Source organism: Buteo buteo, chromosome 7 (assembly GCF_964188355.1).
Source record: "Buteo buteo chromosome 7, bButBut1.hap1.1, whole genome shotgun sequence".
NCBI classification, from domain to species: domain Eukaryota; kingdom Metazoa; phylum Chordata; class Aves; order Accipitriformes; family Accipitridae; genus Buteo; species Buteo buteo.
The window spans coordinates 30,571,769-30,587,356 of NC_134177.1; the positions used below are offsets into that span (position 1 = coordinate 30,571,769).

Sequence of the window (15,588 nt, forward strand, 5' to 3'; positions counted from 1 at the left end):
CTCTTCAATACTATAAAATGTTCGTATTTATCTTTTAGCAGACTTTGAGATGTGAAGGACAATATATCTGCAAGTCTCTGTGATTGATTTTAAGTTGTTTACTCAGGCTATGGATCTATTCTGTTGCTTGCTTGACTTTATATAAGTTCCTTATTTCTATAGAGTTTCCTGTTTGGCATATTCTTCAAATTATGCTGCATGGTAGTTCTTAAAACAGATTCACCAGAGAGTTAATTTCTGTGAGATTCTCTTGAAAGCTGTTACGGGCTTTTGAAAATCTCTGTACTGACTATGTATTTGTGCTATACATCATCTACCATTTGCAGAAGACCTTGATGTTTCACTCATTTGTTGTAAGAATAGAAGCGTTTTCACATTAAAAAAAAATGCTGAAGTCTCATTTTTGTAACGTGTACTTGTATGGGCCTGTTACACCAACTGACCCAGAGATGTGGTGCATCTATGTGTATATATATCTATATATATGTACATATATATGTGTGTATGTGTATATGCATGAATAGCTGGGTTTTGACAGCAGGGAGTGAAAGAGGGTCATGTGGGTGTTACTGGAGTAGTCTTGAGGTTTTATGTAACTGAGCTACATAATTTTTTACTTTGCTTAAAATTTAGTTCTAATACTCCTTGCCTTATTCCAATCTGGTAAAGAAGATGAGAAGCTACAGAGTTTTTTGCGCAATTTCTCATTTGCTGTGCTTTATAACCTTGTTGTCAAGGGAGCCTTTTCCTTCTGCACGTGCATTGAATTTGGTGAATCCCAAAAGCATGGATTTCCTGCACCTGGGCAGAGTGCTGTAGCACATGTACTGTACATCTTGTGCTTCCCAGGAATGCTGAATTTATCATGTTTTTCATGCACAGCATGCAAGTGCACATTTCCTATAGTAAATCCATGCTCTCTGCTGCATCTGAAGGTAAAAAACTTCTGGAAGCAGATGGGTACCACCAGAACGACTCATGCAGTCTACTCCTACCATCTTTTGTAAGTGTTTTGCAGAAGTAGGCAACAAGACTCTTGTGGGGATGAATTCTTCTGGTGGATGGAGCCCACTTGTAGCTACCTCCTTTCCAAAGGGCTAACTGGTCCTTCCCTCCTCCTGTTACCACATGTGCCTTCACTGCAATATCAATTCTGTGTTTGGGACAGATGACAGAGAGGGGGCAGGGCAGGATATCTCTGGCAAGATGGTGGCCATATGTGGGTTGTTGCCCTGAGTTTGCTCTTTGCTTATGTTTGAGAAGCTCTTGAAAATGGGGTGACTGCATGGAGGCTGCTAATAGGATAAAATCATTCTGGAGGGTTTTCTGTAACCTGTGCACTGTTGGTTAGAAATCTTTGTTTTTAATAGGAGTCTTTCCCTCTGTGCATGTTTATGCAAAATAATTCCTTTTCTGGCAATGATTGCTTGTTGCACCATTTGCTACACTATTGCCTGTTTGATTTCTTTTTCACTTGTATTCGACCTTTTTTCTGGTGTTTGGATTACTGCTGATTTTTCTTGGTTCAATTGATACTTGTCTCTATTTTAGGTCTGATGTGTATAATTTTTTTTTTTTTCATCCTAGTGTTTTCACTTTTTATAGCTCTTTTCTGTTACATCAAAAGTCAACAGTTTAAGTTCCAACTGTTGTAGCATATGTAGTCTGGCTTCATTATCTCCTGTTGCCTTAAACTGTAATCTCTAAAAAAATTTACCAACAAGCATGCCAAATGTGCATGAGGAGTTGAATGATGCAGATCTGTGGGTGTTATTTTGATTTTGATACACTGAAAATACCCCTCTCGTTTTTAGGGATTAGTGAATACAATTTGTGTGACTCTGTACTGATGTTGACAGGTCAGGTACCTGTACGTGACTTGTTACCCTAAGCTCCTCAGACAATCAGTGGAGATCTCCTTAGTGTAATCATGAGCATTTTTAAGAAGAAGCCATCTCGTCTCACTGTGCATACCTGCTCTAGACAGATGAATTATGCTGACAAATCCACTGACAATATATTGACTATATATATGTATGCATGTGTGCACACACATACACACTATGTTGAATATAAAGGGAGTGACTACCTTGTGTGACTACACAGGCCGTGCATGTGAAGTTAGGTAAAATGAATCCTACCCAAACATTCAAAATTTTAGTTAAAGCTTTGTCAATCCTCTGCTAGGTCCAGACGACACAGGAGGCAGTCTTTGCCTGCTATCCCTGCTCAGAACCTTCGCTCTGATTTTGCTGCTTTCTTTATCTACCGCTGCCACTAAAGACTCTGCGTTGCCTCAAGTCTGGTCCGTGAGTCTTGAGATCAGCTGCTTGTCTTTATTTTTTTGTGAATTGCATTATGATTCTGAGTTGAAAATACAAGTACTATACTAGATAGGACAGAGTGGGCCCTTAGTGCTCAAGGACATAGTATGTGCCTCACAATTCTTTTTGTATGAAGAGACAAAACGTATCAGAAGGGAGATGAGCTGCACTGATGCTATGGTTTTAAGGCAGTGCTGCAAAAATCAATTAAATAATAGTTTAAAAGAAGCAGAAACAAAATTGAAAGATATTCCTGCAGGTGTCTCCCCTCTACTCCCCCTTTTTTTTAGTCCAGATGGGTTCACTCATAATATTTATAGTACAGTTTAGAAACAGTTGCAGTGGTACAGCTGAAGGGGCAGTATGTTGTAGCAAGAAACAGGAGTAAGACTGAATGTGGAAAGGAGTCTCTCAGGCCAGCCTTGCTTGTACAGGGAATGTTTTATGTGAAGCCAGACTGTGGGCAATACACAGATGCTGGTGAACTAGTTATTAAGACTCAGGAAAAGCATCTGAGATTTCTCAGGCTCAGGGAAGAATATAGTAGACTTCAGAAACCGGTAAGAGATGTGTGACAAGAGTGAGCAAAGATAAAGACATGGAAGTATTTCTGTGCAAGCCACATGGCACAGAGTAGGTTTATTCTACCTGAAAGAAGGTGACCAGACAGAAGCATGGAAAATACAAATAGGGGTTTGAAGTTTGTTTCCTCATCTTCCATAAGAGTTAGGTCACATCAAATAGATCTAGCAATTGGCAAGTTTAAAACAACACAATTATTCTTTTTTTGCAGTGAATAATTAACCGTTGAGAAACACTGCTGCAAGGTGATGTAGGTATAAAACTTTCTGGTTTAGGCAGACACATTCATGAGAGAAGAAATATGCTAGGGTCTTAAGGGTCTGGGAGAGTAACTTGGAAGTATCAGTGTATTCTTGCCCTGTTCTTATGCTTTTCCCTATATCTATAAGCCCTGTTGTGCAGGTGAACCTGTGGTCTGACCCAGCACAGCTGCTATTTTCTTCAGTGAAAAAAATAGCTGCTGGCAAGTGCATGTTGTTCTCATATCTACAGTAATACAGCTGTTCAAACAAATCTTTTAAGTTGGTAGTACACCAGCAGTCTGGTCATTAAGTTTTGTCAATATTTGGTTTAGTAAATAATTTTTACATTTGGCTACCTTTGATTTTTATAGGCCTTGGAGAATTCTGCTGATTAGTTGAAATGATTGATACTTACAGGAACAGGTCTAAATTAATTATGAAATAACAGTGAAGCATTCTAGATAACTGGTTTTGTGCTGCTGCTTCATTTTTCCTCAACTTGTGTTAAGATTAATTAGAGGCCAAGACTTCCTTTTTCATTTCATCTAAGTAACAGATGGACCTCTTCCTAAGATTGCTTCTCCTACTGGGCATGCATGTGTGTGTGTATTAGTAGACAAAACCTGTAAAAATTTAGTTTCCTGGCAAACTGAATGTTTAGAGATTCATGCTGATTGTTGAGTAACATGGTAATACTGGTAAGTCTCATCCTGTCTTGGGTTAAGAACAAGTATAGGGATCTGTGTTAAACATGGAGTGTTTTGGCTCAGTTCAGAGTTGTGTATGTCTCTAGTACATACACAACTGTTTTGCTGCTTCCCTTTTCTTATACATTTGCTAAGGTCCCACTGGTGATCAGGGGAGTTTGCACTTGGATAAGCTAGAAACTGCAGAGGGATTTTTCAAGATCCTATCCTTATATCTACTAGTTTAGCAAGAGGCCAAATTTTTTAAGAGGTTGAATTGTTTGGATTTTGTCTTTTCTGTTAATTCATTTTCATCACGGCTGCATGGGGATGTTGGTGGTGGTGTGTGTCTATTTAGGAATTTTTTAATTAATTTTATAGAAATTCATTGTAAACCTGAACTCTCCGAGATAAAATAATCCATTTGCAAGGTGTGTTCTGATAGCATAATCAGGCTTCTCTTAATGAATGCTGCCACATGTATGGAACAGTAAAGATTTCTTTTTTTTCCTCATAAAATAAGTAAAATGTAATAATAAAATAAGTAAAACATAGTATTTGATTACATTAAATATACATAATTCCTTACCTTCAATGTTTATGTAGCTGAGGAACTTGGAATACTGTATTTTAGTGACATGAAAGGAAGCCATACTTGTCTTCCTTAAGCATGAAGCAGGCTGAAGAAGGACCTCGCACAACCCTCTTGCTTTTCTAGAAGAGTTTTTAAACTTTTACATAGTTCTTTTGTTTGGTTTGTCCTCATTGCTTCATTTTACCTACATCTGGAGTTTTAAAAGTTGTGGATCTGCGCAGCTCTGATAGGTTTCTGTAGTCAGAACTGTAGGGTAAAGTATCTGTATGGGAAGCAGCTATAGGCTTTGCCACATTTCCTTTCAGCTGATGTATATCTGCCATTAACTCTTTCTGATGCTGTGATTGCACTTTCATTTTGATTGGCAAAATTCATTTAGTGCCCTTTCTTATCAAGCTACTGAGGCACATTTTCTGTCCCTGGAGATTAATGTATGACCAATGACAAACGTTTTTGACACCTGTATGCTTTCTGTCCTCCTCCCTGATATTATTCATAATAATGACTGTGTGCTATGCCTGTGTATCAGTGATTATAAAAATATCTCCTGGCTACTTATAGTTCTGAGTGCAGTTTGAAACTGTGACTCAGCTTCATATACTGTGATTCAGGTGGCTTATTGACTCCTAAACACTGTAAGACCAACTTCTGTGTATTATTTTTATTTACCAAGTACTCCTCATTGCATTCTGTCTTCCTGAACTATGTACAGTGTTTCTGAATGACCGATACACTACTTTGGCCTTTATAAATTCTGAGATGTTCACTATGCAATATAAATCCAGTTTTTATCCCAAAGTGTTTCTACTCATCAGTTTTCTGGCAATATATGTTGGTCATTCTGAATGGAATCACAGTGTTTGTTTTTTCAACACAATTTCAAAACTGGATAAATACTGTAAGTAGAGTTTTGAGGAATTACAGTAATTTCAATTTGAATTTGTGTTTATACATTTTATAATACCAGGAAACGATCCATAGAGTTCTGTTCTCCAACAATATTTGTTCTGTCTCCACCCTGAGAGAAGGTGTATAGAATTCTGAATTTGTACACATGTATAATTATGCAAAATAAATGCTCAGTTATAAAATTATATTCTGAAAAGAATAAGTCATTTGCCTTTAATAAAACACTTTTTAAGAGTCTCTGATAAGTATTCTTTTTTTCTTGACAGTCTGTGGTGGACGACTGGATTGAATCATATAAACAAGACAGGGACATAGCACTTCTGGATTTAATCAACTTCTTTATCCAGTGTTCAGGATGTCGAGGTACAGAACGTTGGAAACAAGTTGTATAGAATAAATCTGACAGTCATACAAACATGTATTAGTGCAAATGCTGGTAAAGATGTGGGAGACACATGGATTGGTACTCCTCATATGTATGGTTTATATAGAAATATTGTCTACATTCAAGAATAATTTTATTTAAAGCTTGTTTGTCAAGGGCCTACGCTTTCTTTTTCTCACTTTCCTGTCATCATCCTAAAGTGCACAAATCCTCACAGAGGCACTCTATTCGTCAGCAAAAGGACACAAAAGATCTGTTAATCAAGGTAGGCGTATCTTTACTTCCCCTTCCTGTTCCTTCCCCTTTTTATTACAAGAATTAGTAGGTGTAGCTATACCCTAACTTTGCTATTTTTTCTTTCTTTCTAGGAAAATGATGGGTTTTTTAATCTGAAGAGGAAGGGATCAGGCTTCAGTTGACTTTGATTAGCAAGAAAGATTTCTTCTGGATGAAGCACCAATCTTATTTCTTCTTCTGTAACACTTTATCAAGTCAGCATCAAGTGGCCTGCCTTTTATATCCTGTTTAAGCAGTCTCCATTACCAGGCATGTGGCAGTCAGTCTTTCTAGCATTCTGTTGCCACACTGTACCTTCTAATGAATTTTTCATGTATTGTCATCTTTCAGTTAACTCAGCCTTGAAAATAGAGAATGATAGAGCTCTGCTCTCTCTGTAGCACCCAGAACCAAGCTATTTACTGTTTCCTGATGCTTCCTATAATTTGCTTTGAGTAGAGTTGAAAATAACCCACAATTAAGAAAGTCTTCATTTTGTAACTGATATGGGAATATACCTTTAGACATCAGATGATCTGGGTAGAAGTCCCTTTTCTTCCTTCTTAAGTGTAAGGTGAAGTCCCAAGTACAGCATCAGAGAAATGTGAGCCGTCAGCAGCTTCAGCAACCCTTTTTCATAGCTTAAGGAAATAAACTTATTTTGTGGATGACATGAAAGACTGAAGCTCTGGAAGCATTCTGTGAAAGGGCTGAAGCTTATTAGGGTTTAGATCACTGGCCTGTGTCAATGTCTGTACTGTTCACACAGATTCCCTAAAATATTTTTCGGATTTATTTGGCAGCTTATGTGAAAGTAGTTGTGTCCTGTTTGCCTTTTTTTTAACACTCTTCTAAAGGTGCATGTGAAAAAAAACAACCCACAAGCTTCTTTCTAAGAATTTGGGCTGCATTAAACCAAAGGGAACATTGGCCATATGTTTTTATTCTTGTTGATGCAAGCTTTTGGTGGAGGCATGTCATAAATATCTTCATTCCCCTGCTGCTCTCTAATTTCTACTTCCTTTCGTTCTCCTTGTTAGAGAAAGTAGCAGTCTTATAATTTCAGAAGATTTGTATTTTTTAAACCTCTTGTTACTGACTGATGCAGGCTGAATGCCCACTGTCAACCATATGCTGCTGAAGCAATTGCTTCCCAGAAAAGCTTTCTGTTATTGGCTGTGAAGCAGCAGCGCTTCAAGTGGCTGGTGTCATTGACTTTTTTTTTTTTTTTTTTTGAAAAGGTGAGTTTCTATCCATTTTCAGTACTCTGCTTTGTACCCTCAGGGATGTATAGTGCTTTAGTAGCCTTCTGGTCCTGAACAGCAATGATAGGAGGAAGGAAGCACAAATGACTTATCCCCTGAGTTTATAGTGTGTGGGGATTTATTTCTGTGGTGGAATTTTTGCAGTGAGTACAGTAACAGCTGTAAAACAGGGTTAAAATCCTGGCAGACAGTTCTGTTCTTTCCAATTTCCAGTAACATGCCTGTTTTCTAGAATCATTAAAAACTTGAGAGTGGATTTTATTGATAGTCCACTTAGGGTAAAATGCATACTAAACTGTCCTTAATGGAAATGGGGTATGGAAATCTGGGGATGTTCTGTATTTTGTGAGTAAGACTAAGTTTCTTTTTCATGGGAAGATTATATGCTCTATTAGGACATTTTTATTTCCCTTTAAAGATTTTGTTGACATTCTTGTTTGTTTCCATTTCTGATAAAAAACAGCTCCTCGTGAATGTCAATGGCTGCTTTATCTTCCTTAATGTTCCTTAATTTTCTTCTTTTCAGTTTGCTCTACTAACACTGTCTCGGATTCTCTGGCCTTCTTTCCCAATGCTGGATCTAAATGCTTACTGATAATATATCTAACTTTGTGATCATTAACTTCGAAGGGAGGAGGACAACTAGCTTGGGAGGAGGTTCCTCAGGAAGCTTTGAAAGTGGTGCTAGGTTTATAAATCTACCATTTTAACAGTGCTTAGAATTATTTGATATCTAACTATATGTAAAATACACTTAGCTTAAATTTTCTTTCAAAAGTTTTAAGCAGGTGAAGAGTGTGTACCTATTTTCTGACTTAAATTGGAAATAATTTAGGCACCAAACTGTTTTATTTAGCAACAGTATTGACCCTGACAAAAATATCTTTCTGTTTAGAGAAACATTGATTTTTATATATTTATCCCATTCTCTTGGGCAGTGCATACGCTTGAATGAACCTCTTGGCATCCTCCAGCTTTGCTTAGAGATGTTCCTGAAATGAGAAGTGGTCTCTTGTAAATATGAATAAGCAGGCATGTTATGTAAATTATTAATATTAAAAAATTGTAAAATTAACAAATTTTTCAGGTGAACTTTAAAGATCTGTACAACTTAAAATTGAATAAATATAAACCAAATATTCAAGCACGTCTGTCCTTTGTCAACTCTTCTGGGTATCTATTTAATCAGTTACTTTCTATAGAATGTGTTCTGGTTCATACGGTAATGTCCCTTAAAACATGAGAGATTTGGTTTTAGCATGACTTCAATAATCTTTCCGGGTTTTTAAAGGATCATTTGGTGTAAATTAGAAGTTTGTCCTATTGAACTACCAAAAGCATCTCAATTCAACAACTAGATTTGCATGAGAGTTAAAAATCACTATTCATGCCATCTTTCCACTAGTTTGCCTGTTCAATCTGTACATTTGTTGCCTCTGCTGATTTTGATTACAAAGAAGTGAAAATAGTTTCTTAAAGAATTTTTCCTTTATCTTGCTGTTTTTTTCTTCAAGAATACCAACAAAAATCCCTGTCTTTCACAGTTTGCCTGTGTAGTCTTCTCCATGATGGTACATTGTATTTCTGTGACAGAAAAGTGGTTAACAAGGACTGATAAATTCACCTATTCACTTTGAGTTTCCTACTTTTAAAAAATGCATTGCTTCTTCTAGAGGAAGGATCTGGTATCAGATAGTACCTTAGAAAGATGAAAAAGTTAGTTTTCAAATACTTTTTCTTCCTGGAAAAACAGCAAATAAATGCTGTTTCCAGTCCTTGGGGAAAAAAAATAGGTTGGTTTGTTGGTAGTAGGTATTTATTTTCCACAGTATTCACAATCTGTAAAGCAGGTGGTATTGTATTTACCTCCTTACTTCTCTGTCAGGAGCTTAATTTAGCGTCTTGCATTTTTAGATGACAGGGAACTTTTTGAATTTAGGTTGTCATAATGATAAACCGATTTTTGAAATAACTTTCACTTGGCTGGGAGTAGTAGTGTATCCATACTACTGAGATTCACATTTCAAATGTTGTAGTTTGGTCTGTAGCATTGTGGATACAGGCATCCTCCTCCTCTCTTGCAGAAGAGTTGCAGATCAGTGTTCAGAGTTTTCTGGGTTTTTTTGAGAGCTCTTTTCCATTGCTTTCTTCTTTGTAGGAACATATTTTTGCTTTTTTCCTTTTTTTCTTTTCTTTTTTTGAACACTTATGTAAAGCACAGCATAGTATTCTGAGATCTTTGAGCTAGTTGCAAGCAAGCTGAAATGTCTAATCAGCAATATGCATGCCCAGGTCCCAGAAGGATTATAACTGTGTCAGTATGATGCTGCATCTGGGCTAATTAGCTCTGCCTCTCAGACTGAGTAATTAGCTCAGGTATCATGCTCTGCTGCTATGACAACCAGGCTGTTTCCATTTCTGGAGCTCCATGGATTTAGAGCTGACTTGGGTATCTGCATTGCTGTCTGCTTTTGCCTTCTGTTATTGACATAAAACAAACAGAAAACCCCACAAGCACTCTGACCTTTCTACATTTTAAAGGCACAGAGCCATGCTTGTGGAATTAATATTTTTTTTTTCCTAACCAGAAGCAATTAGTGGTTGAAACAGCCTCTTAAGCTGTGAAGGACAAACCAACCCATCAAGTCCATGTAAGACAAAAAGCTTTCTTTTGCAGGGGAAAAAGGTCTCTGACATAGTTGAGAACTACTTGACTGCTTTCAAGTATATAGTGAAATTATTCCCATTCATTTTCTCCCATCCCTCTCCTTCCCTCTCATTTATTTTCTGATAGGTAAGCCACAAGCCTGTAAATTATTAAGCAGATTTTCAGAAGTGGTTTGAGCACTGCCTCCCCTGCTAGCCTTACATCTCTCTGTCAGACAGCTCTGAGACACCAGTTACTGATGGAACAAAACTGGTGAAACTCCCTTACTGTTAAATGCTTAGCAGTGTTGTAGCCTTCTCTGGCTTGCAAGGGGCTCTCCATTTAAGTAGTTTTGTGATTTGGCACACTGAAGTTGTTGTTAGGAGTAGCTGGTGAAGGAAGCAGGTGAATTTCTTTTATATGGTGTTTCTTGTATCTTATTATTCCCCTCAAAAATCTTCTCTTTAGGTTCTTGTGTGGAATCAAATGTTAATGAACAAATGTTCAAACTGCCACCTGTCAACTTTGATTGCTGGTGTGTAGGGTTGGGTTTTTTCAGTTGTGAGTAAGCAGGAATCTGTGTATGAACTTTATGCCCAATGCTTAAAGCAGGACATCTTTGTGGTATTTTTCCTTGTGAATCAGGCACTTGGGGATCCACACTCTCTTCCAGCTTGAGCCTTGAATCTCTAGTTGTTCCTTACCTATTGTAGTAATGAATTAGCTTGTTTGAATGCAGGATGCATGCTCATTTTGATTTTTATTAATGTTCTATGCCCTTAATTAAGGACAAGCTAATAGATTTCTGTTTTGCTGAAGGAGATTGAAGGCTAAAACCAGGAAAAAGCACTGTGAAGTGGCCATTGGATGGTCTGGCAACAGAAATGAACAAGCAACTGCTTGCTTTGCTGTTGGACAGGATTTCAGAAAGCAAATTAGCCAGGAAATAGTGTTATTTACTCTTATTAATAATATTTTAATAGGGGATTTAACATTGTAAGTAGACTAATGGTTTAAAAAGAAATTAGTCTTTTGTCATTTATTTCTATGCAGTTTTGTTTTGTGATCCATGGAATAATATTGCTCTATACAGATGGATGTTATTGAGCATGGAAAGAAGACTGCTTGATAAATATAATTTCCTGCAAATGGTTGTTTCACATGGAACTGCAGATTTTTCGTGAGGAATGTTGCTGACTTTGGCATGTGTTAAAAGGCTTTGTATCTTCATACATTCATTTATTAATAAGAAGTTGATATCATAAAAGTTTAGTATTTTGAACAAATTAGAAAATAATGCTATTCATTGCATTGGGGCCTGTATTTTTATTAAGGATATAAAATATGGTTTTGCACAGTTTCTTCAACAAAATCTCTTTAGTGTGCGAGTATAAGGGAGAAGTTGCAAAGTAAAGGATGAATACACATTAAAAAAAATTTATACTTACTCATACATGATTTAAGTTATAGTAATGTCAAGGATTTATGAAATATTTTGTATGCTTAGTATACAGAAATAAATACACCTCCAATAGCTATATGATGCAGTTAAAAACATGCTGTTAACCACATTCAAAAATAGGAAGGTAAGACTGAAAGATGGAAATGACTTAATTTTAATTTTAATTTCATGTGTGGTGTAGATAAACCAGAACTGAACTTTCTACTTCTTGTTTCTGAGTCTTGAGGTCATTTTTACAGTGTGTTTATCTTGAAGTGAAAGCCTATAAATTTCAAACTGAAAATAAGATGCAAATTATTAACTGGCTTGGGTGGAAGATAAATCAGATTACCAGACATGCATTAATATGTTTCATCAGTTCCATTCTTTAAATGAAGATAGGTAAGGTTAAAAGGTTCATATCAAACGCTCAACAATTAATATGGTTACATCGAAATAATTTTTTTGTGAAATACAAATGGTTGATATTTGTTGACATTCTTGAAGCTAAAGCTTTATTTTCATTGTATGTACTCTTTTTAAACCAAAAAGGTTTTCACTGTTTCTTCCTGTTTGCTGCTGAATGGTATCTGTACTTTTCATCTCATCCGCTCGTTCTTCATTACTATTTTTTTTTCTATTCTTTAGCTCTTCAAAGTTTATTTAGCTATGGGAAAAATAGGTACAAAGTTATTTTTTTGGTTCTTTTAAGCTTTGCATCTCCCTAAGCCTTCTGGAGATGGGAAGCCTTGGAAAAAAAAAAATCAGATCTGAAAGTGTAAAAAATATTTGTAGTAGTACATGACATTTTGTAGACACTTGTAAACTAATGGCATCTTTTTCCCAAAAGGTGCATCCTACTATTTTCAAAAACTAGTGGGAAAAAAAAATCAGGAACTTGCTGACCTTTCAGTACAGGAGACATGAATGAAGGGCATACTGATCTGTGGTTTCAAAATCTGAATGAAATATCTGCTGTGTTGAGGTCTGACTTCAGTCCAAGATTTCACCCTATGAATTGGTAACAGGAGCGACAGTAATTTAAATCAAACATACTTGTCTTTATTACTTACTACCTGAATGTATTGAACTATTCATGTTTCATGTACAACAGCAGATCAAAAATAAAATGGCTTAAAATCAGCTATTAACTAATTTATTAATATGAATTAATATAAACTTTCAAATAATTAATTGACAGAACTTGCGATACTAAAATATTTTAGAGCAAATGTATAATGTAAGGAAAGACAAATTACCTTTGAAATGGTATTCTAAGAGCAAGTTCTGCACTGCCAGTTCTGTATAATATGTTCAGATCTCAGCTGAAAATGAAAGCACTCCTTGTAAGCATGGAACAAAGTCTACGTTCTACTCCTGTGTACTACTTAGTAAATTCATAGCTTGTAAAATTATTTTTGGCACTGCTCATTGGAGATAAATTGTGTAAGGCTTTCAAGTATTACTGCTTGTTTTCCACTATATTCATTTAATGACATACATATCGACCTGGAAAATGGTAATACTCCTGTGAATACAAAGTTACTATTTGAGAAGTATGCTTTAATGCTACAACGTTTTTAAGAGACTAGCAATAAATACCTCTTGATGTTAATAATTCAGAATAGTTGCTGTCTACTAGACAGAGATCTGTGTCATTTCCTCTTTATGCTTAGTTTGTTTTCTGTACAATACAAATTTGTTAAAGGAGGGACATCTCTGTACTAAGCAAATAAGAAAAAACATTAGTTTGATTTTTTTTGACAGTATTGTTCTAAGACTTGTGAGCAAATTATGCCTGTACATGAGTTTGTCTCTACCTATGCATTAGATGCATTGCTGGATTTTTCTTAGATGACATAGATCATACTTTCTGTGAAGACAGGAACTAATTATGAAAAGCAATCAAATACCACTAGATCTTAGCACTTTCTTACTGGATTAGAAATAGGAAGGATCCTCAAGTCTCAAGTGTTTCCAAAGATGTGAATTCTGCTGAAGGTTGAGTCAGACTTTTTCCAGACCAAGGGTAGGAATTAAATTCCAAAAATGACATTTCTTTCGGCCTACACTGTAATCACAATTCTCTCTCTTTTGCATTAAGGAAGCCATCGATTTATTAAGTGCAATGCTAGTACACACTGCCGTAATTACTTTTGAAGAGAAAAAAACAGGGATGATTAAAAAGGTCTACATCCTAATGAAAAAGCCTTATTCTCTGGCAGAAAGAAAGTGGTTAAAACAAATCCAATATTCTCTTAATCTGCAGACATTCAATAGTAGCTGGATATAGAAGAAAAAGAGCAGCTTGGGTTTCAAAGAAGATACATCTAAATTTGGAAATAGAAGAAGTGGGCTCTTAAACAGCTACAATCCTGCTCACATTCCACTACCACTTACTTCGTTCCCTATTTATATTAATCTGATCATATTGCCTCGGGCATCTGTAACCTAAACCATGACCAGCTGAGCCTTACAATTTTTCACCTCCTTTTAACTGGAAGTTATGGCATTTTCTGGCACTGGTAGGGTGAAACCTATTACAGGGAAGATGGGTGCAAATGGCCTTTATCTCCACACTGTCATCTTTTCCTTATTTGCATCGAGCAAGAAGCATGGTGGAATGTTTTTGGGTACCTAGAAGGGTGGCAAAGGGAGTCATACAAAACTATTATTGGACCTTGCAGGAACAGTGAGGAGCTCCCTTGCCAGCAGTCTCTGTACCCTTGTTTAAACAGGGAGCTGATAACGCCCAGCAAAGCTGAACCCAGTTCTTGGATAACTGTCATCAACTGATAAGTGAGTAGTGGAGAGTTTCGCGCTTCTTTCAGTTAGCACCATTAGCTTACATTTCAGCTTAGAACAACTGGTACTTTTACTCTCCACCTGTAGCATTGGATCCTGATTTTTCAGTTCACAGCTGCCTGATTTCGTAAAGGGATGAACTCAGGAGTTATGAGTTTAAAACACCTTTGGCTGATTAGAAAGCCTTTTCTCTCAGCAGTAGTCTGTGGAGTTTAATAGGCACCATCTGTTGTGGAAGTAAGCTTCTACAAAGTCATAACATCATCTTTTGAAATACCTGTAATGTAGTTTGTCAGATTTACCACAATCTCTACTGTTTATTTGTTTATTTCATTGTTATTGAAATAAGTGTTCTGGATAACATATAAGTTGTTGTGACTTAGGAAACTGTGATAATGGGAAAAGAGCCTAGAAACACTTTTAGCAACTTTTGGGAATGAAAAGTTTTTGTAGATAATCTTTAACTACATAGATACAGCCAATAATGTTGTTAGTTGAAATAACCTTTTTTTTTTTTTAGACTCTAGAAATTATGAGATCCCCAGTTTTTCAAGGATTAAAACACTAAAACAAGTTTTACTTCAGATCTAATTTACGTTAAGAATACATTTCCTTTTGACCTTGTTTATTCCCAGCACAGACTTCTGGATCAAGGTGTATTTAGCCAACTATATGAATTGAACCATGAAGTAATACAGGTAGCTCTGTGATAAGAGGTAGTGGTGAGAAATTTGTAAGACATAAACAAAAAATGACAGTGATTTCAAGAGAATTGTTGGCATTATAAATTGATTGTTCTTGAAATTTAGTAAAACCGAATAGCAAGAAGTTCTTTAAAACTGTTGGAAATAAGATACCTACCTAAAAGTTAATTATCTGCTTGGATTATTAATGTATAGAAAGAGAAGTTAATGAATACTGGAAGTTTCAGAAAGACTAAATGATTTATTTTCTATCATTTCTTACCACAGATAATGATGGATAGGGATCTCAAGCAAAAGGATACTAAATACATAAATGATCACAGGAGATGTGGTGTATGAGAAATGGAGGTCCATATTTGAACACAAGGCCATTAAGAGTTTGCACAGATTTATTTGAAATGCAGCAAATTCTCTCTCAAGCATTTTTAAGGGAAGTTGTGAATGTCTTTGTAACTTACATGCTGCAGCTCAATCAAATTACAGTTTTATTTTAAAGATTGAATTAAGCTTCTGTTTACACAACTATGCAGGGCTGTAAATGGGTTAACTACAGAGCCCCTCTTACCAAAAGTTTCTCTGTCACCCAGATGCAGAACCAGATACAGAACCAGTCCTTCTACGCGCCAACCCCTCCCAACCCCCCCAACAACAAAAAAAGCTAATATACTGATGTCCTAAAAATTGTTTTGGAAGTATTATCACAAATCTCCAAAAAGGAGATCCTGAA

The 15,588-nt window shown here is 36.2% G+C and overlaps 1 protein-coding gene across 14 annotated transcripts in view; it reads left to right on the forward strand.

The window, feature by feature from the left end:
* Positions 1 to 15,588, forward strand: part of STAG1 (STAG1 cohesin complex component) — a 202,801-nt gene that overhangs the window by 69,454 nt on the left and 117,759 nt on the right. For all 14 annotated transcript variants that reach the window (XM_075032127.1, XM_075032133.1, XM_075032132.1 and 11 more), the window contains one exon: positions 5,605 to 5,701. In XM_075032127.1, coding sequence (XP_074888228.1) covers positions 5,605 to 5,701 — 97 coding nt within the window. The remainder of the gene's footprint in view (positions 1 to 5,604; positions 5,702 to 15,588) is intronic.